At 44.0% G+C, this 26,442-nt stretch overlaps 1 protein-coding gene across 5 annotated transcripts in view; it reads left to right on the top strand.

The window, feature by feature from the left end:
* Positions 1-26,442, top strand: part of LOC311489502 (collagen alpha-1(XI) chain-like) — an 80,219-nt gene that overhangs the window by 43,756 nt on the left and 10,021 nt on the right. For all 5 annotated transcript variants that reach the window (XM_084546610.1, XM_084546612.1, XM_084546611.1 and 2 more), the window contains exons 32-54: positions 1,204-1,257; positions 2,629-2,673; positions 2,830-2,883; positions 3,193-3,237; positions 3,510-3,563; positions 3,699-3,752; positions 4,217-4,270; positions 4,686-4,793; positions 5,676-5,765; positions 9,106-9,159; positions 11,714-11,821; positions 11,905-12,012; positions 13,910-13,963; positions 14,318-14,371; positions 19,089-19,196; positions 22,494-22,547; positions 22,978-23,031; positions 23,152-23,205; positions 23,400-23,453; positions 24,611-24,718; positions 24,899-24,952; positions 25,172-25,225; positions 25,452-25,505. In XM_084546610.1, coding sequence (XP_084402736.1) covers positions 1,204-1,257; positions 2,629-2,673; positions 2,830-2,883; positions 3,193-3,237; positions 3,510-3,563; positions 3,699-3,752; positions 4,217-4,270; positions 4,686-4,793; positions 5,676-5,765; positions 9,106-9,159; positions 11,714-11,821; positions 11,905-12,012; positions 13,910-13,963; positions 14,318-14,371; positions 19,089-19,196; positions 22,494-22,547; positions 22,978-23,031; positions 23,152-23,205; positions 23,400-23,453; positions 24,611-24,718; positions 24,899-24,952; positions 25,172-25,225; positions 25,452-25,505 — 1,530 coding nt within the window. The remainder of the gene's footprint in view (positions 1-1,203; positions 1,258-2,628; positions 2,674-2,829; positions 2,884-3,192; positions 3,238-3,509; positions 3,564-3,698; positions 3,753-4,216; positions 4,271-4,685; positions 4,794-5,675; positions 5,766-9,105; positions 9,160-11,713; positions 11,822-11,904; positions 12,013-13,909; positions 13,964-14,317; positions 14,372-19,088; positions 19,197-22,493; positions 22,548-22,977; positions 23,032-23,151; positions 23,206-23,399; positions 23,454-24,610; positions 24,719-24,898; positions 24,953-25,171; positions 25,226-25,451; positions 25,506-26,442) is intronic.

Raw genomic sequence — 26,442 nt, forward strand, 5'->3', positions numbered from 1 at the left:
ATTTTATATTTTTTTCATGACAGGAACTTTACGCCTGTTTTTCCCGATGCCATTACTATGTGAGATAGAAACAATGAAGGAGGCCACGCTTCCACTGCAAAGTGTGTTATAAAATGTCCTCGTGAGCGGGTTCAAGGTCACATTCTTGGCCCCTGTGCCAATCGGCCGGCGCACGGATCCCTCCGCTGGCTGTGGTTTTTGGCCGCCGCACCCCATCGCTCTCTGCTAACAGCTTTCCCACGCCGTTAATTCTGGATGCCATTTGCAACGGCTTTGGCGGCCTGTCTTATCTCTGCGGCGCAAGTCGGGCTTGTCCCAGTACCAGCCCTCCTTTCAGTTTACCGTAACTGCACCTCTGTGAAAAACAAATTAAGCGGGCATAGATCTCCCTTTCCCCGCCGTCGCCACAGCGCCGGGGCTGTTTACCTCTTTAATTCTGCCCACGCCGCCGCGTTGCTGTGCCCTTGCCTGTACTGCACATTATCACGCCTCATATACATATGCATGTGAGCCGTAATGAGCACTATAGATGTGCATTGCATCAGAGAGTCTTTTAAACTAAACATGCGCGTGACCTCGGTGTGCAGCGGAGATGAAGAAATATTCAAGTTAAAGTGGCTGAGCACACACAGCGTCTACCTAATTCTACATAAAGTGGAGCTGCATTGGTAAGCTGCTCGGCTACTCCTGTTATTCACCCAACAGTGATTGCCCTCCCAGGATTTGTGTGACTGGCACCATCACCGCTATCAGACAGCACAGCCTGCAAAAGCCCAATAACTAAATTGCTGATGGGTATCAAAGGGGATCCGCCGTTTCCCCTTCCTTTGTCTTTATTTGCTCCTGCTGCCTTTTTTATCTTCCCTATTTTATTTTTTTTTTCGCTAACAACCTAACAACACCTGTGTCTGTCTGTTTGTCAGAAAGTCTGTAAGTAACGAGGAGACTTTCCCCTCCGGGCTCCTTTGAAGCTTTAAAAGAAGATCTTCATTTACCTGTTATATATAATTATACACAGTAGCACTAAGGTCAGTCTGCCGGCCAGCACTGCTGCAGCCTTTTCTGCGTGTTTCCTATTAATTAGCCTCGGTCAGTGAAGTGACAGCGACAGGGACTGCGGTCGCCCCGTCTTATTTTAAACCCTCCACATCTCTAATGTAATGTATTTCTCTCTCTCACTCTCTTCTTTTTTTTTTTTTGCAGGGCTCCAATGGCTTCCCTGGATTCCCCGGGGCAAATGGCGAGAAGGGAGCAAGGGTGAGCATGAATTCATTATTTTCTCTCCTGTTAAAGACATGCATACTCCTTCACTCCATTGATGGAGAGAAGTAAGAACAGATAAAGTGTTAAGTATTGAAACACGGCTTAGTTAGGGGTCGACCGCGCACATAATTTAACTTTGAAACTTTGATTGGATGGAGGTCTAGAAGGAAAAAAAAATCTATTAAGTATCTAACATACATACAGCCACAACATTAAAACCACTGACAGGAGAAGTAAATAACGCTGACCATCTTGTTACAATACAATGTTCTGCTGGGAAACTTTTGGACCTGGCATTCGTGTGGATGTTACTTAGACATGTAGCACCCACCTAGACCAGACCAGGACCCCCACCCCATAGCAATGACACTCCTTGATGGCAGCAGCCATCCCCAGCAGGATGCAGCCTGACACAGACACACACACAAAAACGGTTTAGGAACAACTCAAAAAACAACATGAAGAACAGCACAAGGTGTTGACCTGGCCTCCAAATTCACCAGATCCCAAACTGATCCACAGAGGCCCCCTCCCCTCAACCCGACCCAAAGGCCCTCCACTTACAATATTCTGTTACCGGCACACCCTCAGAAGGCCCACGTCCATTCTCGGATAACTCACAACTGTTTTGGAGGCACAAGGGAGACCTACACAATATTAGGAAGGTTGTCATAATGTTATGCCTGATCGGTGCATGCTGATCGGACATGAGATTTACTCCAACTTACTGACTACCATTAGATTTGGAAAACACCCAGAGTGTGAAATCATTGGCATTAATTTGCAGCTACACCCCTTTTAAAACATTATGGTTGGGCTACATTTAGCGAGAGGACCACAAGTGAGGTCCGGCAATACGTCCTTCACTTTGTCAAAAATGGCCTTCGCCAGGAGGGCTGGCATAAAGACTCAGCTCTCGAGGGGAGGACTGACAAATGTATTCAGGTGTAGAATAGACTGGTTGGAAAGGTTTACAGGTGAAGGGACGGGCGCGAGGGTAGTAGAATGGCGGGGGTTATTATCGACGAGGCGAGCCGGTCCGTGCTCTCGGACGGACGCTGAGAGGCGGACGCGTCTGGCCCCAGCATGCTACAACTGACAGGTAGTTCAAGCTGTCAAGCGCCTGCGGGCAGCCACTTACCGCGGCAATTTGATTATTTATTTTCGTCCGCAGATGCTCACGTGGTTTCTGTTCCACCCACCCCCCCGACTCAAACTCCCTGAGCTGTTGCTTCTGTCCGTATCCGGTGTTAGAAAATTGGCTCAGATTAAATATTCTGAAAAGAGAAAAAGAGAAACTACTCTTAATAGCTGATGGCATGAGGTGTTCTGTCCTAAAACGAAGCTTTTCTTGTCTTTTTTCAGGGAATCGCTGGCAAAGCCGGCCCTAGAGGGCAACGTGGCCCAACGGTAGGCAATTCATCCAACTCATAAATGGTTCTTTATGTTTAAATGAAAATCTCATCCTCGTGTGAGGCTGGGTCTTTTTAAAGAAGTGTGGGGAATACCGCTAACGTTCTGTGTTTTAGCTTTAATTGTGTTGTTATGTTGTCTAAATGAATACAGGGTCCACGTGGCGGGCGCGGTGCTAGAGGACCAACAGGAAAGCCAGGTGCAAAGGTGAGAGAAAAGTAAAAGAAAAATGAACAAAATAATTTCTTTTAAATAACATTTATCTACTATGTGAACAACAGAGTCAACGACAGGTTACGCTGCTCACGTTTCGTGCATATAACACAGCTCTGGCTCTGTGCGGTGTAAAACGTAAAAATATCAGCTCATTAAACATATTTCTTGAGTGCCAAGTCACTTAGAAGTTGCTCGCCGTGTACCCTCGGTGTCAGCGCTCTGCATAAAGTCTGTTCACATTTCACGCTGACATTATTTGACATGGTTCCTGACGTTTCTCTGCATCTTCTTTCTCCTCAGGGCACCTCAGGCAACGATGGACCTCCCGGCCCACCGGGAGAGCGGGTTAGTATTTGGAATTCATTTTGATCAGCGTCTCTCGTTTTGTGCGCAAGAGTTAGTGACAGCGAAACGCACATCAGCTGCGATGTGCTTGAATCTAAACTCCAAGTAAAATACAGCTTTATCTCACATCAGTATCAGATTATATTGTCTGATTAATGCTGAAATAACTGTCATTCTCCTGAAGATCCCGAATTTGTGGTGAATAACAAGGAAGTTGTATTTACCAACCAAAACTCAAGTCACATGTCTTATTTGCTTTCTTTTAATTTAAGGGACCTCAAGGACCGCAGGGACCTGTCGGTTTTCCCGGACCCAAAGGACCCAATGTAAGCAGCTCCTGTCAAGCTGTCTGCGAGCTGGCACTGTCCCCGACCGCGTTTTCTCACATAAGCTTTTAAATTATTAACACGCATGTGATGTCTTGATTTTTTATGAACTGTCCGCATGTTCCCCTCACCCAGGGCCCAGCAGGAAAAGACGGGCTCCCCGGTCATCCCGGACAGAGAGGAGAGACGGTGAGTTGGGTGGTTTTTGTACATCAGTGCTCGGTGCCGTGCCATTTTTTGTATTACGTTTTCTATGCCTTTAAACCAGTGGTAGAGGAAGTATTCAGATCCCTTACGTCAGCGAAAAGCACCAGTACACTCTGTTACAAGTAAAAGTCATGCAAAATAACTATCAATTTATTCAATACTTATAGTAAGACATTGTAAACTCATAGTAAAACATTTCATGGAATAGATATATATACATATATATTCTGTCTTCCAACTCACGCAATAGAAAGTACAGTGGTTCCATCTGCTATATAGTGGAGAAGCAGAATACTCAAGAACATCAAATTTGTGCTTCAGTGCAGATTTTATTAGATGCACAGTATTTACAAACTACTACTTCCTGTTTATTGGATTTACAAGATTCCATACAAGATTCATAAGTCTGTCTTTAGAGTCAACTCTGTCTCTGTTTTCCTCTTCAGGGTTTCCAAGGAAAAACTGGACCTCCAGGACCCGGAGGGGTGGTTGGACCACAGGTACGGTAAAGCAAACTTCACCGGTTGGTTGGATTCCAGGTCCTCGCTTGTGACCAAATCCTGTCTGTTGCTGAGGAGCTATGAAATTTAACTGTGCACCTAAAACCAGCTGATCTGGCAAAGCAGCGGAGCAGCATGCACAGACTGTAATTAAGATGCATCAAATAGTTTTGAAAGGGAATTTTGGATGCCTTCTGTGACATCTGTTGTTTTCGGAAAGTAATGAAGCACAAGCTGGAAATAAATGATTCCTTCTCATTAAGTCGTAACTGCGATTATTAAAAATTAAGATGTGTCAGGCGCGTGCGCGGCGCGTAACCCACTGCGTGCTGCGCGGAGACTCGGGTCAGCGAGGACGTTATGTTTTTACGTGTTCGTTTGAAAGGGCACTGACCCCTCCTGTCGTCCTTGTCAGGGGCCAACTGGAGAGGTGGGGCCGAGTGGAGAGCGAGGACATCCGGGCTCCCCTGGTCCACCGGGTGAGCAAGGTCTACCTGGAGCTGCTGGAAAAGAGGGTGGAAAGGTGAGTGAGCGCGCACTGTGGATGCTTGTTGATCAAAGTAGGCCAGTCAGGAGTATTTACTTACATTATTCCAAGTGGTCTCACTCATCTTCCAAAAGAGGACCACAGTGGAGATTAGTGTCTGGCTTCCTTATACGTCTTCCTTTTTTTTTTTTTTTTCTCAGCAATTGAATTAGCAGAGTTGTTTTCTGTAGTTTTGATGAATATAAATTAACTCTACTTTTTGAGTCGTGGCCAGCAACTAATATACGCACTGTATAGGATATTGGAAAACTGAACGGTGATTCGATTAAACAGGCACGCCTGTTTATTAAAATGTAGTCTTTGTCATTATTCCAAAGAGCCGAACATCGGGAAACAAACTTCTTTTTGTTTTTTTAAAATGCTTTTCTGGGCTCTTAAAGATTTTAGTTCTCTGTTTCTGTTCTGTTTAAGATGAAAGATTACAGGTTTCTGTTTCTGTAGCAGTGAACAACAATGGTCAAGGTTAGCAGTTTTGTAAACGGGTATATTAGTGACATAGTGTTTAAGAAAACTGAAAATCCAATGATACACCGGTTAAACACCACGTACGCTGCGTTTATTCGATATCTGATGCATTGCAGTCTTTGCCATTCCTTTAATAGTTGTTAGTTAAAAGTTAGCAAATCTATTCTTTACTTATTTTTTTGCCATTACCTCTTAATCACTTGCTATTGGTGCCGGGTAATGAGGTATAATTTTAGCTGTTATCACACAGATCAATCACCTTAATTGTTTTCCCTCTGCCGTGCTCACAGATTGAGCTCCCCTCCTTTGTTTTCCACCTGAAGCAATTCTGTGTTTAATGATTTACCTGATGCCCCGGTTAAAGACGATTGCTCTTTCTCCCTCCTTCCGTAGGGTGATCCAGGTCCCCAGGGTCACGGTGGCAAGTCGGGACCTGCCGGCCTGAGGGGCTTCCAAGGGGCGAGAGGTCTTCCAGGGGCCATGGTAACGCACTGCCCACGCACAGATTAGCACGCACTTACGCAAACACACTCGCAAACACGGGAGTGCACGTGGAAGGGACGTGGAAGGGACATCCCGAGCATGCACACTTTAGCTCCACACCCCAATTACCAGGCTAACAGCCTGCTGTTAAACCAAATGTCAGGCTTGGCAGTGGACAGGGCTTAAAGGGTGCAGAAGTGCCTTGCAAACAGGAGAAATAATAGAGAGGACTGAACCGTGCACAATATTGATATATTCCACTATTATTAATATCAGCTTTGGCAAAGCATTTTAAATAGTGGAGTATCGGCTATAATCAGCATTTCAGAGGCGCCTGTTTCTTTAATTTAGTAGAAGATCCTTCCCTTTGTAGATTTTTTGTTTGTTCTCAATCAAAGGATGAGTCAGAGCTCCTCGATTCCGATTCAAACCCACAGCTAAGTGACCGCTGCGTCTGCGGCAGTAGCCCGCCAGAGCAACTTGAGCTAATTCTCAAAACGAGCGGGTGTGAGGGAGAAGAAAAAAAAGTTCAAGGTGAGAGCAAAACGGCTGTTAGGGGTCTGACTGAGAATCGGCTCATGGGAGGGGGGGGCGAGGAACTGCGGCTGGAGCTCGTCTCAAGGCTGGCCATTAAGGGAGAGCGCTGCCCAGACTTATGTCAGCCGTTATGTTTGTCCCGTGCGCGCAGAGGGATGACTTTCCTTTTATAACGGCAGCAAACACGCACTGAACGCACACATCCTCGCGCTTTCTCTTAAAGCGATCCCATCCAGTAACGTGCAGACACACACTCACACACACACACATGAACATGTGCACCTGTCAAATGAGTCAGAATAAAAAATCTCAATCTCTTTGCTGAAAGAGTGCAGGTACACTTGTATTGTTCCAGGAAGCACACACACAACACTTATTTTTATCTTTCCAAAGGCAGAAATATATGCACGCACACATTCTTCATCCCATCTCTCAGTCTGGAAGAAAGGCACAGTGGCAATATATGAGCCAATAAATAACTTTTTGTGTGTCCAGCAAAGAAGGATCCTTCCAGTCGTCTAATGCACTGTAGTAAAATGTGGAAGCCAGGGAGGTGGAGAGCCCGCTTGGCAGCCTCCGCAGCCCTCTGGCTCGGCTGTAGCCTGTAAATTAGTTATTAAAATGAAAGTCTTTACTGCCTCTGGTGAACTGTGTTTTCCATACGTAGCCCCAGCCTCCCGGTGCTATGATTCAGCACAGGCATTCGAGGACCGGGGGAGGACGAGGGGCCGGAGATAGATGGACTGTGCAGGAACTTGTGGCCCACCGTGGGCCTCAGAGCCTTGTCATCTCGCCTTTTTAATTTCCTTTAAAGCTCATTTAATGACTCGTGTTGCATTAATAATATAAATACTCATAAGAATTAGGGCCGTATCATCATTTATTAAGACCATTTTTTTCTTCCAGCAGAGATGCGAACCACAGCCCGAGCAAATGTTTTGGAAACTTGCTATTCCATTAATGAGTATTTCTGCGCCGTGTCAACACATTGTCATTTCTTCTCTAAGCGATCCAGTCGTTAAACTCCTGCCAACCGAGATCATTAACAGAAAGTAACTGTGGTTGCCTGATTGCTTAAGGAGTCAGTCAACAACACGAGGCTGAAAAGCAGAGTTTATGTATTGCTTCTGCTCTGGATGACGGTTTCACACGTAATTCCACCTTCAGAGATACAGGTTATAGTTGGATTTATGGGTCGAGATATGTGTATGTTGAAGCTGTTGCTTTTAACAATTGTAATTTATTAATAACTTCCCCAGACATCAACTGGTTTCTGACCATCCACTTGTTGTTTCTTTGCTTTTATTTGCCCAAGTTTTACAGGAACTGTGTCCAAGATTGCTAGCACAAACAAAAAAAAGGAATTTGTTTAATTCCAGTGTATTTTAACCCTAGAACACTAACGTCAGGTGATTTTCACCCACGCCGTTGTTGTTTTCGTTTTGCGTGGGTCCTGGAGTGCCTTCAGGCGGCTCACTGACGTCATCGAAGGTTGTGTTCCCCCGCTCCAGTTCCTTTTTTTTTCTTTTTTTCTACAGACGCGTGTTCGGGGGATTTTTGTATTCAATCAGATGATCGTAATAACTTGCGACCGGATTTTTATGGCAACATGCCGCGCACAGCCATCATCCTGTCACAGGCTTGGATAACCTGGCCAAAGTGAATAAAGCATAACTAAATGTAGTTTAAATTAGCAATCGCCAGCTACGCACATTTAATCTTTGACACTGGAGCTAGCTGAGCGTTCCTGGAATTTGGCTGTAATCTTTATTTAGTGTAATGCTTATGAATAAATATCATTTAGGGCTAATTTCCAAGGGAATTCATTCGGTCAAAGACATTTTTATAGTCAGCTCGCCTTTTTTTTTAAACGTCTCAAAAGGTGCCATTTTTTGTCGTCTCTCCTGCAGTTGTCAGACTGTGCAGAGTGGACCAAATTTGAAGTTCCAATGCTCCATTATATTTTTTTAAGGAGCTGTTTGTTAATTGTTTGCAGATTTTAGAGCCATTTTATACCCTTTTTTATGGTTTTATGAGATATTTTATAGTTGAAAATAAAAGAAAAGTACTTAAATTTATCGTGTATCGTTGTACTTAAATATATTTTGATGATAAATATTTTTTATCAGGTTTTTTATCATTATGATGTTAGTGTTCTAGGGTTGAATCTGGACAATTCAGAAAATCTCTCAGTTAAGTTTTCACAGGGACTAATTAGATAGAAATTAGATTCTTAATGTAGTTTTATGTCATTGTGGACACCACAGACAAAACTCATTTCACTCCCATTTTATAGAGGTAGCAGAAATCCCACGGACAGACACCGGGGCTCTTAATAAGCCGATGCTATTTTCCCAGAATACTAGTTACATAAAAATTTTGAGTCCGAATCAATAAAAAAATCTAAAAACATTCTTATTTCTGCTGTGCAGAGTGAGTAGGTTTCAGAAAATGTATTTCAAAACAAAAAAGTCAACCTCTCTTCGATCACCTAGTGACAATGTCGTGACTAATATACAAACAGAGACACTGCAAAATTGATTTGTTTCTTTACATGGATCACATTTTTTTATCAGGCTGCCAGTTATCAAGCTTTACATATCTATACAGACTCAGGTATACACATCTGTCTACTCACACACACACACACACAGACATGCACATATGGGTATGCACGCACACACACACACACACAGTAACATTTAAAGGCCCATTTGACAGCTGTGATTACCGCTCTTTGAATGGCATTGAGTGGCAGCCCGCAGTGAGCGAGATCTAACCCTCTGCTGTCCTCTGCTTTCAGGGTCCAGCTGGCTTAAAGGGAGGAGAAGGGCCTCAGGGTCCCCCCGGCCCCATCGTAAGTAGCCTGTTACCATGGCAACCCCGCCTCTCTCTCTTGCCGCCGAGATTGCAGCGAAAAGTGACTTGTGCTTTTGGAGAACGGGAGCCGCGCACGCTGTGCACAGCTCCCCGTTCTCCGGGCCATTCAGCGAGCACGTGTGGTGTAAACTGGAGTGTGGCGGGTGGCGAAGCTGAGTGGGGTCATGTGGTGGAAATGAGTTGTGCTCCAGTGTAGAGATGGCAATCAAGATGAATATATGGCTTATTTTTAATTTGTTTTCTTTTATTAAGTGTTTTCATAAAGGTTTCCACTAGGACCAAAATGTTTTGCCATAAAGGAGTTGTGTTGTACCTTATTTTTAATTAGATGTCAAGTATTGTAAGATACACAATTTGCTCATCTATGGTCACGCAAGAAAATTTAGTTGTTTTTTTTAATACCTGCAAGCCACCTCCTAAATCACGTTGCTTTATTTAAATGCTATTCTGCCCAGCAGAAGATAAACATCACGGTTTTATAAAGATTAATCTTCAGCTGCGCTTACATCTACTGGGGTTTTATTAAAAGCAATATGCCGCTTGATTTATTGTGTCTTTGCCCAACGGCATCGCTTTGAAGCATGGCCTAATCATTGTTTAATTGCCTAATTGAACCACGAGTAGTTTCATCCCTGCAACCTGACTGGCCAGAGATGTTTTCCCTCTCCCATTCAGTAGTTGCTATAGCAACTGTTCTGGCACGGATGGAAGAAGTTTGTGTGACATTTTTGCCCTTTTTTTTTTTTTTATCATTATTTATTTTTTTTATACGACCACTACTTTTAGAGAAACTTTCCACTCGACTGATACTTGCATGTAGTGCACTTAGGGTGTTGCTCTGTGTGATTAAGTTGCATCTTCTTTCTTACTTTAGGTGCAATGATATACTATATTGTGTCATATCAGATATCAGAGTTTGTGACCCTGATAAGGAGCAGGAGTGTCGGAGTAATGCCTAAATAAGCTTTTTTTTCCCCTCCGCCTTTGTCTCCGAGCCCCTTCACTTAGCGATATGTGCAGTGACGAGCCTCAGGAGCTCCGGCGGTGATTCTGTACAGAGAGCTGACTGACAGGCAGCTTTGAACTGTCTGACATTTTGTTCAAGCGTTAAAACGCGGGCTGCCGATAATTGCCCCCGCTCACCAGCGACAGGCAGCGCAACACCACCAGATTAGATGACAGCGGATATGCAGAGCGCGGATGAAAAGATGATGAAAGTGGGAAGAGGGGCGTTCTCTGAATGAGTGAAGCCATTTCCACTGCAAAATTAGATGCTTTTTTTTTTTTTTTCCCTTAAATTGACTTGAAAGCGCACGATTGGTTGGGAACACACAACTCCCTTAAAAAAAAAAAAAAAAAAAAAAAAAAGGGCCAGTGTGCAATGCCCATGCACACAAGAGATCTGATATTTTCCTCCATCGATTTCCTGCCAGAGATCGAGCTGCTGTTGTGCTGTGGGAAAGTCTGCTGTCTGTTGTGTGTGTGTTGCTGTTTTTGTTTTTGAAAATTGTGTGTGTTTGAAAGAGGCCGAACAGGGAAGAAATGCGCTGGAGAAAATAAAAAGAGGATAAATGTTTTTGTGTTCAAGCCAGGGAGTCACATGTGTGTGAGAAAAAGATGGGCGGAAAGAGAGAGAGAGAGAGAGGGAGGGAGCCGGGAGAGAAACAACGCGCAGCTATTTGAGTCAAAGAAACAAACGTGCGTGTCCTGGTGGGGAGGTTGGCAGCTCTGTGGATGACAGTTTGGAGCTCTCTCCCTCTCTTTGTGTGTGTGTGTGTGTGTGTCACCAGCGACGTCTGTCAGGGAATGGGCCAGGCATACGAGTGCCAGGTGGCAGCTCACATCAGCAGCTGAATCAGTGTGTTTGTGTGTTCTTCTCTGTGTGCAAATCAGCACATTTCACTTTATTTGGAAGTCCGTCCCCGGGTGGGAGGACGCCGTGACGACCCGCTGGTCAAACACGCACTCACAGTTTACGTGATCTGGGCCACCTACACAGTGATGAGCTTGCCACCTGGGGATAGTGAATAGCAGGGTAACAAGATGCGCCGATGCTGGGAGAGAACGGCGAGACTTTCCGTACGGCCTTGGCATGAGAAAGCAGCTCCGTCCCATTATTCGGATAAGAGTTTATTCATCAGAAGGGCTCTCATCCCAGGGGAGATTGGAGGCTGTCAGCAGAGTTAATAGACTTAGATTATTTTTGTCAGATTTGATTTCTGCCGCGACTGATGTTGCAATTGTTGTTAAAGCTCCTCGCGGCAATCAAATAAAATGCTCATATCGTATGCATGTCGCAAAAGTAATGTATTTACCCCAAACTCAAGTAAATAGTGACCTTGTGTAGAGAGGAACATTTGTGGTAGTGTGTCTTTTTATGCCTGTAAATAGAGATTTTTCATTCACACTTCGCATTATTGCGGCATTTCCTGAAACAGCCGTTATTAAATCAAAATCAAAATGTACAATTTCTGTGGCTTTATGAGATTTTGTTGCTTTTACTGCTGGAAATTGACTGATGATGCTAACAGGGCTCTCCTGGAGAAAGAGGTGCTGCAGGCCCCGGAGGTCCCATTGGCCAGACAGGACGCAACGGCCCACAAGGACCACCTGGCCCCGCTGGAGAAAAGGGAGCTCCTGTGAGTCAGTGGAACTGTTCTTTAGGTTTAAGGTTTTTTTTGCAGTATATTCTAAAGCATATGTCGCTGAATGTTATTCAAAGGGAGAGAAAGGTCCCATGGGTCCGGCTGGACGCGATGGCATTCAAGGTCCGGTGGGTCTTCCTGGTCCAGCGGGTCCTCAGGGTCCCCCCGGAGAGGACGGTGACAAGGTACAGTAAAGTGTCTGAAGATTCTCAGCCATCCAGGTCATGGTGTTTCTAAAGCAAAGCAAAAACTGGACTCAGTTGAGGTGTCTTGGAGACGTTTGTCTGTCTAGTCCAGAACAGAAGAAGCCGCTTAGATGAAATGTCTGCGAGAAACCTCGCTCTGGACAGATCGGCAGTCCATCACAGGGAAGTAAACGACCGTTCACACTAACATGTACACCTACGGCCCATTTAGAGTCAGTTGACCTTTAGGCTTCTGCGTCAATTTGATGCTACAGGTACGGTGACAGCCCAGACCCTACGGAGACCATAACGCCATAACCTGACGTGCACCTCCCCAGAAATGTAGCTATGTGCCACAGCCACGCAGACCACAAGGGCTGTGATTGCTTTTCCATCTCCGATTTGATTGTTTTGGATCAATAAAGATGGAACACATCAGGGAAATGTCAACCGAGGAGGTTAATGACTCGTCCTCGGCGAAATTTCGGCAAAAGTTTCAGTCGGCGTTGTTGAAAGTGAAGCAGGAGGTAGAAACAAAAATTAACCCGACTGACAAAAAAGACACAGCACCGACTAGCGTTTGGGTGGCGTTGTTACAGAGCGAACCAGACTGACGAGCGCAGAAGTATAAATGGCTTGCACCGGCGTAGGATATAAGTGTAGGCTACGGTGTCTAGTCCTGCAGTACTTTAAATGAGCCTTGACTCTGTACATGACAAGTACATGTAAATTCTGTGACTGTGTTAACCACACATTTAGAAAATATAAAATTAAACAGTACATGAAATGAAAAGAAAAGTACCCACTTGCCAATCCATAGACACCAACTTTCCCTCCAAACACTATTGTCAACCTTTTTTTTTCTGCTAGACGTTCTCCTAATTTCAGCCCCTGTTTATCATTTTGGCTTCTGGGAAAGAACACTGACATGGGAAATGAGGTTTTGAAAGTTTTGAAAAAGTTTCACCCCTCATCCAAGTGGCTTCTTCAGTTCTGAAGCCACTTGGATGAGCGGTGAAGGGTCTTTAGAAAACCTCCAGCAGAAAAGGCGTAATGTTGTAATACTCTGTAGTGGAATCCTTCATTTGAATATCCACCTCTGACATTTTGATGTAGTTCAAAACAAGGTAACAACACATAGAGAAGTCATAAGTAGTTCTGCTTCAGCCTTTGAGATCCAAACGAGATCCAAAAAATCTTGGAAATGCACGGCATATCAAATGTTCTTCTTACCTTGACATCGATTCTTTGGTATTTTTATACTGCTGTCATAACGAATATCTCAGAGACACCATGGCTCTTCCAGATTTTGACTGTTGCGAGTGATACAGACACACATATGTTAATATACTGTACATAAATAAATAAAAAAACACCATGAGTCACTCATAAATAAATAAATTCTTCAGTTACCCTCTTTGCCTCGAGCTTGTTGTTGCAGAACATTACATTCATTAAACAAAATAACAATTCCGCTGGAAGGACTCAAATATTTCTAAATGCAGATAGAAAAACACTGAAATAGCCGCTTGTTTACCGTTCACCCTCAGGCCAGCAAATCCTGCATCCACAGTTCATACCGGTGATCTGCATTTTCACATCTGTAACCATCACACCTCTCCGATCCCGGTCACGTCTCCCATCGCACCATTTTGTCAATCATGGTGCCAATGGGGTTAGACAGGGTGCCAATCAATTAATTGCAAACACTCGCCCCAAGGTCTTCGCGGGCCAATCAAATTAGAATCCCCTGAGGAATATTTACTGCCCAGTCGTGATGTAAAACAAAAAAAGTGACACTTTAAGATATTGGACTTTGACTAAACATGAGCGATAAGAGCTTTTTAAGATGGAAAGATGTGAGCTCTGCTGTCTGTGTGTGTGTGTCGCACTGCAGGGAGAAGTTGGCGGACCTGGACAGAAGGGAAGCAAAGGAGACAAGGGTGAACTTGTGAGTCTTTTTTTTTTCCTATTACATTTTATGTTACAGTTTCATATAGAGCAATTAGATTTAAGTTATGATCCAGGCTAATTAAACGAAGAAGAATAACCCTAGCCTCATAGCTCCCAAAAGAACTGAATAAGCATGTTGTTTGGCAATGACTCATCCACGTTTATCTTGCTTCTAATATGTATTCCTTATAAATGTTAACTGAAGTGCTGGTATTTTTTATTGAATGATTATTTAGTTTAGTTTTTTTTTTACTTTAACAGCAATTTTTTTTCACAGAGCTCCATTGCTCAACCCTGGCAGCAGATTTTGCTAATAGTCATAAAGCATAACAGTTTTCCTTCTCTTTTTTAGGGTCCACCAGGCCCAAGTGGTCTCCAAGGTGTGGTTGGAGCTCCTGGTCCAGCTGTGAGTACCGCTTCCCCTGGCCATCTAACGTCAGCCATACCCAACATGTTTTTACGTTTCATCCATTCATCCATTGACTATAACTGCTTATCCTGTGAGGGTTGCGGAGGGCTGGAGCCTTTCATAATTGACACTGGGCAGGAGATGGACTGGCGGCTCTGGACAGGTCACCAGTCCGTTGCAGGGCAGCAAATATCCATTCACAGAAACATGCACACCTACGGCCAATTTAGAGTCAGCAGTCAACCTCATGTGTGTGGTTTTTGGACTATGGGAGGAAGCCAGAACCTGGAACCTTCTTGGTGTGAGGCAACAGTGTTAGCCATTGCACCGTTGTGCTGTCTTAAAGGGGAACTACTGTTTTTTTCAACCTGGACCTTATTTGCCAATCGTTTACTCACCCATTTAACTTTTGTGTAACTTGTAGTCCTTCGGGAGATATTAAGGTCTGCGTATATCCATATAGTGGGAGTGACTGGGGCACCGAAACGCAGCCTCTAAATAATACATTATCTGCCGCGAAACTCGATCATTTAACCAATATTTTGTTATGATACGCTAGTGCTATTCCCCATTGAGTCCTGTACCTGATAACAGGTAACTCCAGACTCAATGGGGAATAGCACTAGCGTATGATACTGGGTTATTTAGATGCTGCGTTTCGGTGCCCCAGTCACTCCCACTATATGGATATACGCAGATCGAAATATCTCCTGAAGGACTACAAATGACACAAAAGTTATATGGGTGAATAAACAATCGTATTTCAAGCCAGAAATAAGGTCCAGGTTGTAAAAAACAGTAGTTCTCCTTTAAGGATGTTATATTCTGGAAAAATAAACAATACATGACAGGAAAGGAAACTACCCACCTGACAATGTTCAAATCCAGATACTGTTTCCAAGCTTTTTTTTTTCTGGCAGATCCTAAATTTAAGAAGTTTGTTTTAAACTTTTCTGACTATTTAAAAATGCTAGTGCTGTTCTCCTAATTTCATCCCCTGATTATCCTAGCGGCTTCTGGGTAAGATCAGTGAAATTGGGAGTTGAGGTTTGGAACGTCTACTCCGATTCAAGGCCTTTTGAAGACAGCGAATGAATGAGGGTGATCATTCAAATCAGCAATTGAAATTAGACCAAAAGGCTGCAGGCAGAGATTTCTAACTTGTTTTCTCCAGACCTGTGATCCCATAATGACGTGACACATAATCGCGTCTGGTTCGGTGACTTATTTCTTCCCGCAAAAGCAACATGTACACAATGCAGGCTTTTACTCGACTCGCGTTCGTTGTGATCAACAGTTAAATGAGCTATTAGAGGTTTGGAAAACTTGCCCTTAAAGGTTCCCAGTTGGACACCCCTATTAAGACAAGGTAGCCGGATTTAAATTAGCTTTTGTTTAATTCCCCAGACGGACAGAAATGAAGTGCTGTTCAAGCCAGGTCAGGGACACATTATGCAGGCAGCTCTGCAGGCCAAAACCCATTGGCTGCACTCCCTGCTCATTTTAAAATCCACATCTTTCTAATGTTACACAAATTTCATTTTAATCACAACTTTACTTTACCCGAGGCATCATATTAATATCAAGGTACCCCATTATCATCAGAGTTGTTAACAACATGTCCTCTAGCAGGCAATTTTAGCACGCGGGCGTCATCATGCGTTGGAATCTGTTTTGCTTTGGAGTTCGTACACAGGATTAAACTTGTGACCTTCCATTTGCAAAACGGTCTCGCAGCCCACAGTGCTGCGCCAGACAGCCTCGCCAATCATTTCCGTGTATTACCTCATATGGCACGAGGACTAGCTGGAACCGCTGCCTTCCTTGTGTGCCGCAGAACATCCTCTGCTCATCCATCTCATTAACGCAACAGGGAAAGTCCTATTTCTACAATAGCCGATGGCCCGGGGGCATCTAACAGCTCATTGCTGTAAATTATAAGGCCTTAACAACCATTCCAGCAAAAATTCAGCATCTGCAGGGCTCTGTGGGGGCTAGAATAGACCTAGTGAGACGGATTGCCATGAGCAGGTACTGCACCCAAGCTGAATAACAAATTATTTAACAGTTGTTTGTCCTGGTGAGTCAGTCTGCTCATGTGTATTCATATCTTCACGACTGAGCCCTGACTCGTGCTGTGTAGTTTCAACATCATCTGTTCTATGTTTATTGTGGCAAGTCCTAATGCTGCTATCACTTTTCAGCTGTACCGCCTGACCCACCACACACACAACACAGCATGTTGGTGTTTGTAGAGACAATGAATACCCCTTTCAGCAAAGGCTTAACAAGATGGAAAACAACTCCATCACCAGTGTTATTGTCTTCAACATGCCCCATGAGATCAAGCATTTGTAACGGAGCAGTCTATGGCGGGGCAGCATTGATCTTCATCAGGATGCGTGTGTTACAATCAAATGAATGTATTTTTATTTAGCAGTATCTTATAAAAAGACTTGAAATATCACTTAATATGATGCAAACAAAATACCCCCCTAAAAGACACTTTTATGCCATTATTTTATGAACATTCAGAACAAAAGTTCAATGAGATGCATTTCAGGTGACTGTTTTTTACAACCTGGACCTTATTTCTGCCATAAAATACGATCGTTTACTCACCCATATAACTTTGGTGTCATTTGGAGTTGTTCTGAAGATATGTAGATTCAGCGGAGCGCCGCGTATATCCATATAGTGGGAGTGACTGGGGCACCGAAACGCAGTCTCTAAATAACGCATTATCTGCCGCAAAACTCGTTCAATTCACCAATATTTTGTTATGATACGCTAGTACCTTTCCCTGTTGAGTCCAAACGAGTTTCGTGGCAGATAATGTGTTATTTAGAGGCTGCGTTTCGGTGCCCCAGTCACTCCCACTATATGGATATATGCGCCGCTCCGCTGGATGTAAATATCCTCCGAACGACTCCTAATGACACCAAAGTTATATGGGTGAGTAAACGATCGTATTTTATGCCAGAAATAAGGTCCAGGTTGTAAAAAATTGTAATTCCCCTTTAAAAACACAAATATTAACGGTTAGCATGTTTTAGTGCATGTAAATGATATGACTGACATCTTATGGTTACATCCCTGACAAAGCATCTTCTCGCTTTGTCATGCCAGAGAGAGTTTTTCAAAATAAAATATGATAGCTACTTCCGCAAAAAAAATTAAATAAATTGCATTAAGCTAATGGAAGTGTAAATCGTATTGTGACTTACACTGCTTGGACAACTTCCCATATATTTATTGAATAATAGAGACCGAAAGAATTCTAAATGAGGGACAGCAACAAACATCCTGGCCCCCATCTGGTGGTTAGATCTGTTTCCGATTGAATCAGAAACACTTACACCATCACACAAAAACTCTTACAGCTTTTAAGACCCTGTGTTGAAACCCCATTGTCTCCACAACCGCAACTGGGAAGTGGGCAATGATGGAGTAATTAAGACAACAGAAAAACATGTTTATTCACAATTGTGAATAATTTAGTTTTTTAAATAAACACGTCGATGCTGTAAACGCATCAATGTTCAGCCTTTTGCAGATTTACCGCTTCTGAATCACTTCAGTATGTGTTGTTTTATACACAAGAAGCAAGCTGCACAATTAAAACTTCCTATTTGATGACAAACTTCCCTGTTGTGACAGTTCACTACATTTTCTTCAGGGGGCTGGGATTGCATCAACAAAAACACAGATGCGAGCTGTGTGCATGCGGGGATACAGTGAATAACAAATTATGCAGCAGTTTATGCCCTCTACACCCAGACGCAGCTCTGTTTATGACGTCCCCGAGCGGCTGCTGGGTCAGTCAGATCTGTGACTTTAAACTTCAGTCCACCTTGTCTCTGACTCGTCGTCTCAGAGCTGCTACCTGTAATCACCTAACACTTCCTTCTAAACTGTTCTGCATTCAGTTACCGGCGCCCGAGGCTGCCTACTTGTCCCAGGGCTCTGCGAGAGCTCCTTAAAGCGCTTTCAAGTGCTGACACGCGTTTGAACTAAAAACTCCCAGTCTGTCAGCACTTCACTCTTCCCTGTAGTCTCCCCCTTTTTATCCTCTGTAGCCTCGTGCACCTCTGACTTCACAGATGAAGTCAGCATCTTTCCCCATACACTGTTTACCATAACCCTGTGGCTATACTGTACTGCATCCTGCCTTCCCTGATGAGAAGTCTCGGTGGGGTTCCTGCTGTTTTCCCCAGGTTGCCCTGCAGCGCAGTGTACCAGTGGCTAGAACTGTTGCCTCGCCCTTGTCCGGTTTCCTGCAAGTTTAAATGTCTTCAGCGCATTTCCCTCCGAGTGATCAAACAGGCTCCCTTTGCAGGTCGACTCTACGCTCTGAATGGCCTATGAGCGCAAATGTCTGTTTATAATTTACCCTTGACATAGACTGTTGACCTATCCAGCATGTGTGCATGGAAAAGCTCCAGCCCTCACGACCCTGAGCAAGAATATGTGGGTGTAGAGCCTTAAAGGGTGGTTGAAACTGCCGTAAAGTGACTTTCAGAAGAGGCATTCGAGCACTGTAACTGTCCATCCTAGTCTGTCTTTGTGCATCGACCCACCCTCTACCATGTGAGCTTGGGTATACTCTATAACCTTGGAAAAGGACAAAGAATTTAATAGAACGTATGTTTGCTGAAGCTCCAGCTAATGGGAATCAGATTAAAAGGTGTTTGTGACCTTTCACCTCCCACAGGGCAGTGATGGTGAGGCCGGGCCAAGAGGACAGCAGGGCATGTTTGGCCAGAAAGGTGACGAAGGATCCAGAGGATTCCCGGGTCTGCCAGGACCCGTCGGACTGCAGGCAAGTCTCCTGCACATTTCGATTCCCCGTCTCTAATTCTCTCTGAACACACGACAGCCAGGTCACGTTGAGCAACGCCTCGTAGGTATGCACATTACTTTCTCTCTGTCAAAGCCATCCAGAGCGAAACGACTTCCTCCACGCCTCTTAAACCGACAACACTTCATCTCTCCTTACATCATTTACATTACATCAAAACAAAGCATAATTTATTAATGCAGCCTCGAATTCTAATAGCACTTTGTATTGCTCCTGGGCAAATAATGCTTTTTTTTTTTCCTCCCTCAAGGACTTTCCTTAGCATAGACAGTACTAAAAATCCATCACCATTGCTAACATTTTGCATTTGGCTTTTTGCCGTGGCGTTAATGGTGGAGGGGTGGGGGCACTGTCGTTGGTTTTTCCACTCAGGCTGCATCTTTATTTATGCAGTAAACCATTCCCCTGCAGGTCCAAATACGAGACCAGCTGCTGTGCTAGCCTGTATTCGATAAGGTCTTTTTTTATTAGTGTATAGCATAAATGCGTTTATCTTTTCTAAACATACATCTCATAATAGACATATTACGATGTGCACACAGCATTCATTTCCTCCAGGATTTAGAGAAAACAAGGGCAGGAACTTTGAAGCAGACAGGAAGTCAGACCTCTGTAGCTGTCAACTCTCCGCCCTGAGAAATACCCCGACTACCACGTCTCCCTGTAAACAGAAGCACAGCCTTTACATACTGTATGAGAGCTTGCAGAGCAGAGTGATATTTGAGAGCTTTTATCAATAACTGACCCGCACTTATACTTTCCGCCTCAACACACATTGACCTACGTGTATTTATCTTATTTTTAATGGCAGCAGCTCATTGATTTTTCTTGGAATTTTTACACAGCACGGATTATAGCACCAATTTTTTTGTGCTACAAAGGGCTACGTGCGTTTCCAGAGAAGCAATGACACATTCTTCGAATTGCAAATGAAAAGTTCCAGCAGTGCGCAGCCCTCCTCAGTTAAATCAAAGCAAGAGTATCCTTCATTCACTCTCACTTAATCTGATAAGACTCGTAGCTTATGGAGGCCAGTGTTAACCAAGGTTACCAATATCTTTGTGAATATTGCCTTTACCGGACATTATGGAGTCAGATCATTCGAGATTGCTCTTCTTCTTCTTCTGCGCTACGTTTTTAGCACCTTGTATGGCTTGTTGGTGTCCAGCAAAAGATACACAGTGACTTTGTACCAATCAGCCACAGCATTAAAACCCCTGACAGGAGAAGTAAATAACATTGACCATCTTGTGACAATTCAGTGTTCTGCAGGGAAACTTTTGGACCTGGCATTCGTGTGGACTTAGACGTGTAGCACCCACCTAGACCAGACCAGGCACCCCCACCCCGTATGGCAGCAGCCATCCCCAGCAGGATGCAGCCTAACACAGGCACACACACTAAAAACAGTTTAGGAACAACTAAAAAAACATGAAAAACAGCGCAAGGTGTTGACCTGGCCTCCAAATTCACTAGAACCCAAACTGATCAAGTATCTGTGGGATGATCCACAGAGGCCCCTCCCCTCTCGGACCCAAAGGACCCCACTTACAACATCCTGTTACCAGACACCACAGGACACCCTCAGAAGTCCCATGTCCATTCTCTGATGAATCCAACCACAAGTGCTTGAAAGCAGCTGGACGCAGAAAACCTCAAAAATCACAAAGAACATAACATCACTAATGTTCTCTGCTAAGAAAAACGGTCGCAGGAATAACTGTGTGCGAGTAAGCTGCACAATGTTACCTCCACTCTCTAAACTGTAGCCAAGTGAAAGAGCAGCAAGAGGGCAGTAGATTGGCTCATTTAAGCCAACGAGCTGAACTCGGGGAAACTTGCTTTGGTGGCATTGTATAAGGAACTCTCTAAAATATCTCAGTCAATTATCCAAAGACACACTGAGGATGAAATTAGAACGAAGCCCCGCTGGTCAATAGGGCCAGATAACGTTGTTATTAAGTGCAATTGGCTTTTAATTGGGCATAATGCACTCCATCTCCACTCTTTTAATTATGTTTGGCTAAGCTGCCCTTCAATAGATGGCACCAGCCGCTGCGAGCTCAGCTCTTCAATGCAATTATCTGTAGCATTAATGATTTTTGACTATGGGGAATGAATGGCTTCAGTCTGAAAGCCTCCCGTCATTTGGGGGCTGTGTTTGCTGTGGAATATTGGAGCCCTTGCTGAGCGGGTGAGGTCTCCAGATTAAGAGGTTAAGGGGGGACGCAGAAGAGAGTAAATATCAGATTTGATTACGCTTATAGTTCAAGGCTAGTGTGGAAAATAAAGGGAAATGCCGAGTCACAAGCAAACATTTATTGATTTTTTTTTTTCTCCGATGTGTGCTGTGTGTGTGTGTGTGTTAATTAAACTTATAATGCACCTCTTTTTTAATCCATTAGTACCTGCATTTTACAAACAAGCCTACAAGTCCAGTATTGATCAAGAGTCTGTCACTTCCAAAGATTATACACGAAATGAGTTGATGCTTAATTTATTTTCCCATTATAACAACGCTCATGCCTTATTACTGTGGCTAAAGTCCCCAGTGCCAATCTATTATGAATTAGCCTTCTCTGTCATTGCGGAGGTACAGTAAATCAACGAAAATGGGCTGAAACTACACATATGTTGCCGCGATGATCGATACCCCCGTCACTTTGTTTTTACAGTAACTTATCATTACCGGCGCTTTCCGCCCACCTATTGATTATGCACGCTCCATCACTGGAGTTAAACTAACACAACACATAATAACTGCAATTATGCACGCGGACAATAGGCTACAACAGAAAGTGAGCGCTTCTTCATTTCTGTTGCAGATGCACCTTCCCAAGGTGCATTCAAACTGTTTTAGTCAGGCATGATTGAATCCCGACGCCGGATAATATGCGCCGCCTGCTCCGTCCCCTTTGTTTCCACTTTCCCGTGGACGTAGATGGATGGAGTTTCCACCCTGCAATTTACACAGGCTGATTATACCCAAGCCTCCCATACCCTTTAATTACAATAGGTGTCCTTTTTGACTAATTGTGTGTTTACACTCAGAGGTTCTGCTTATATTAATGCATTCTCCATCACATTGCATCCTAAAGACCCACTATTCAATACACATCGTCTGAAAGGACCTGTTAATGAGCAGCAAAAAATATATTTATGCTCCCGTCAGTGGATTTTCTAATTGTCTCAGGCGCTGCCTCACATGACCTTTGTTTTTTTTTTCTGTGTTGTGAAGAATATTTGTGCTCTTCGCAGGGTTTGCCCGGCCCTCCTGGTGAGAAGGGAGAGAACGGAGACGTCGGGGCAATGGTGAGTGCAGCTTTTACTTTTCGTCTATGACAGCGATTCACATTGTTTTCACGCACGGCCCGGTGAAATGGGCTGATTGATGTGAAGTATTGGCTGGTGGCTCCAGCCAGCTACATGGCAGATGTTTCCGCCAGTGGACGATGCACTGATTGATGCAAACTGCTTCTGTGGTGCATGTTTTTCTAATATTTTCCCAGTCTCGGTAAAGGCTGGTAAAGGGAGTTCAATAGTCAGAACAAAAAAAGTAATGTATGTGTCTTTGCAACTGAACTCAGCATTATCCCAATCTTACATCTTAGCAAAGTCAGTGCCAAGAAGCAGTGAGTAGTCAGTTAACCGGTTGTCACACATTGTTGACAAGTGCAAGCCAGAGCACAAATCTGACAGAAACTCACGCGACACCACAGTAAATGTCCTCTCTTTCCGACAGGGTCCACCTGGTCCTCCTGGCCCCAGAGGTCCCCAGGGTAACAGCGGATCCGATGTAAGTTTTCCCTTTGCTTTCTCTCTTCTCTGTTTCTGGCCTGCGTTTTAAAACGTGCGTCAAAAATGCACTTCTTTCAAATGATTCTCTCCCTGTAACTTGTGTGTGATTTATCCGTAGGGTGCACAAGGTCCTCCTGGAGGTATAGGTGCGATGGGAGGCGTTGGCGAGAAGGTAAGAACCGAATATGTCTAATGATTTTTGACTGACTTTGACTGACCCTGTCTAGTTTTACCTCGAAATAAGTTAATTGTTTGGCTTCTTTAACGCCAAAAAACACAGAGTTGGCAGCTGAAGCACTAATTAGTCAGCTGATAACACTGGGTTGTGTCAGTTTCACACATTAATTCACATTTTCACTCGTCCAGGGAGAAAACGGTGAAGCTGGCAACCCGGGACCCCCTGGAGAGCCTGGTATCGGAGTGAGTAAATTATCATCATGATATCTTATTATGTAACAGCTCTGAATAGCGTGCACAAAGGAATTGACCACATACATGCGGTTAAAACGAATGAAAAGCAAACTGACAATCTGTGTTCCTCCAAATATTTGCGACGAGTTGAGCGATCTACCTATAACTATCCGTGTGCGCAGCTAATTACGGTGTGTTTATTATCTGACAGTTCAGCTGTGGGGGCTGTTCTGCTTCTGAGTATTTTACCTCAGATTACTGTAGGTTCTAAGCACAGAAATGCAAGCAGCCGGAGGGCTTTTCAGCAGATAATTAGCTCAGCCATATTTGGACTCCTCCGCTGTTGCTGGTGTCATGAATCCAGCCTCCTATACCACGCTGTTATTAGAGCATTGTTGGGTAATTAATTTATATTCGCATCACTTCCATCAATCCACATGAATATACACAAAATCTCTTCTTAATATAACACCCTGTGTTTGCCTGCTAAAGGGTCTGTAGTTTTACTTTGCTAGATTATAAATGAGGATAAGATATTCACAGTAGGCATCCTGATCTTGAATATCATCGATCCAGGCTGAGCCGTAGCCATTGCTTGTACAAGAGCAGCACTTTAGTTATGGGTGTGAGCCGCTTCCCCTCCTTGAGTCAGACTCCATCAGGTTGTATTGACGCACCCATCTGCCGTCTCGTATCTGTTTAGAGCGACAGATAGACCCGGTGTTGCACGTCACATTCAGGTCAATTTTAAAGGTGCCGTGCTGGCATTGACTAGGGAAGCGCTCAGCTCTAATGGGCCAGCTAATGATTCTGGGCTTGTAATTATGCCGCGGCTGCTGCTCTCAGTCATAGCCAAGGCTTTAAGACACCGTTTCTGCTCTCACTAGAGCGAAAAATGGTGCTGGACTATTTAGTGCTGTAATTTAGTGGGTAGAAATCTGAATTTCATTTTAAACTCTGCAGCGGATTGTCTAAAACGTACATTTAAAGCTCAGTTTTCATTGCTGTTTTCTCCCTTTCATGGTGCATTTACTGATGCCAGCTGGAGTGACAGATTTGATAACACGTTTGTCTCGTGCCTCATTTAGCATCCTATTGTCACAGTGGCGTGGATGACCCCAATGCGGCCTTCATGGTGACAAGACTGTGGTGCGTTTTTTCCTCAGGGTCCTAGAGGAGAGACCGGTGAGAAGGGAGAAACCGGCCCTCCAGGAGCTGCCGGACCTGCCGGTGCCCGAGGACCGTCTGGCGACGACGGTTCCAAGGGTAACCCTGTACGTCAGCAGCACTGAAACACTCGCACAGCAAATGACTGATGCATTATTAGCGCAGTCAGTGACAGCGCCATCGTGTCATATTTCTCAGTCGGGCTGTCGGCTGCCAGGGCTGTTGTTGACACGATGTCAAATATGCGAGCCAAGCTCAGTCTTCTCAATGTCTCTGTTTGTCTGCAGGGTCCTGTCGGCTTCCCAGGAGACCCTGGTCCCCCTGGTGAGCCCGGTGCTGGTGTAAGTGCTGCATTTATCCCTCAGTCAAAGGCTTCACGGTTAGGTTATTATACAGTTTAATGAATATGCATCTCACTAATTATATTTGTGAGTGTGAGTAAATATTGATAATAGTCATAATGAACTCGAAAGCAACAAAAAACAGCTTCATGACATCAGTGATTCTTCCATAATAATTCCCAACATGTCTGGCTCATTTGTGTTTTTTTTTTTGTTAAGGGTCTTGATGGCTTACCCGGTGACAAAGGAGATGATGGAGAGGCTGGACAACCTGTAAGTCCAACATGATGCATGCAGCCTGCTGTGCAATTTGAAAAATGTATAAGGCTTATTGCAACGATGCAGTAAAGGTAGTCTGAAAGAGACCAAAAAAACTTGTTGTTTCATATCTATCCTGTGAAAATGGATATCACTTTCTACAAATTTAGAGATATCTCATTATGTAACAGCTCTCCATTTTCACAAAGGGGTGATAAGTGTTCCATCCACTCTACTTTAGGGCCCTCCAGGTCCATCTGGTGAAGCTGGAGTCCCAGGACCTCCGGGCAAAAGGGTGAGTACATTTCCAAAATGATGCATGAGATGATACTCCTGTTCAGCTCTCGAGGCGTTGTCTATTTTTAGATCCGCCGTGCTCTTACCATGCCCCTACTACTTTATTACCCACTGTAGGCTGATACATATTTATGATCGTATCCTCAGATTTGGAATTTATCTCCGCGTGTTTGCCATGAAATTCGCTCTGTTAGCCAAACCGGGTGTCTAGATTAACCTGTAATTGCGGATATGTTCCCGTAAGAGAATACTGACATGTTGTAAGTTTCAGTGGTGGTGATGTCAAAGCAGTGGGACTACTGCTGCTGCTGCTGTTGATGTTAGGAAATTAACTCGTCACTGTAATTCCTGGCACTCAGTGCCCTCCGTGTCACATCATACTTGAACAGAGATTATTTCATTTCGCTATCGTGGGGTTTTTATGATGCCTTCCAACTACAGTAATAATGTTTTACGGTTAACAATAAAGCACCTCATTAATGTGCCGTATGAAAGGCTGGCACAGTGTTGAGAGAAAGACAATTCATTGCCTTTTGTTTTAGTTTAGCAAAGATGTTGCTCAGTATCAACCATCGCTGCTGCCATGTCTGTGTATGAATGCAGCTAAAGAACGTAGTACATATACAACTCTCTTAATTCTTCAGTGTGCAGGGGTGATAAACTGTGAGTTAGTGCTTGGTATCATGAATAAGGTCTTGAGGAAAGTACATTACAAGTAGTGTAAGCAGTGTACATTAGAAAATTCTTTTAGGTTTTCACTATGGACTATATAAAGATGGACAGCAGAACTGCTCTTCTAAAGTGAAGCCAAAGCAAGTAGAGCTCCCCCTGGTGGCAGGCTGCACTATAGGTCATAAGCTCCGCCTCCTCCATGTTAGTGGATGGGACTTGGGTCAAACTAAAACACTAAAATACAGGTCAAATAATTTTTTTTT

The sequence above is a fragment of the Chelon labrosus genome (genome assembly GCF_963514085.1).
Source record: "Chelon labrosus genome assembly, chromosome: 6".
In the NCBI taxonomy this organism is placed as follows: Eukaryota; Metazoa; Chordata; class Actinopteri; order Mugiliformes; family Mugilidae; genus Chelon; species Chelon labrosus.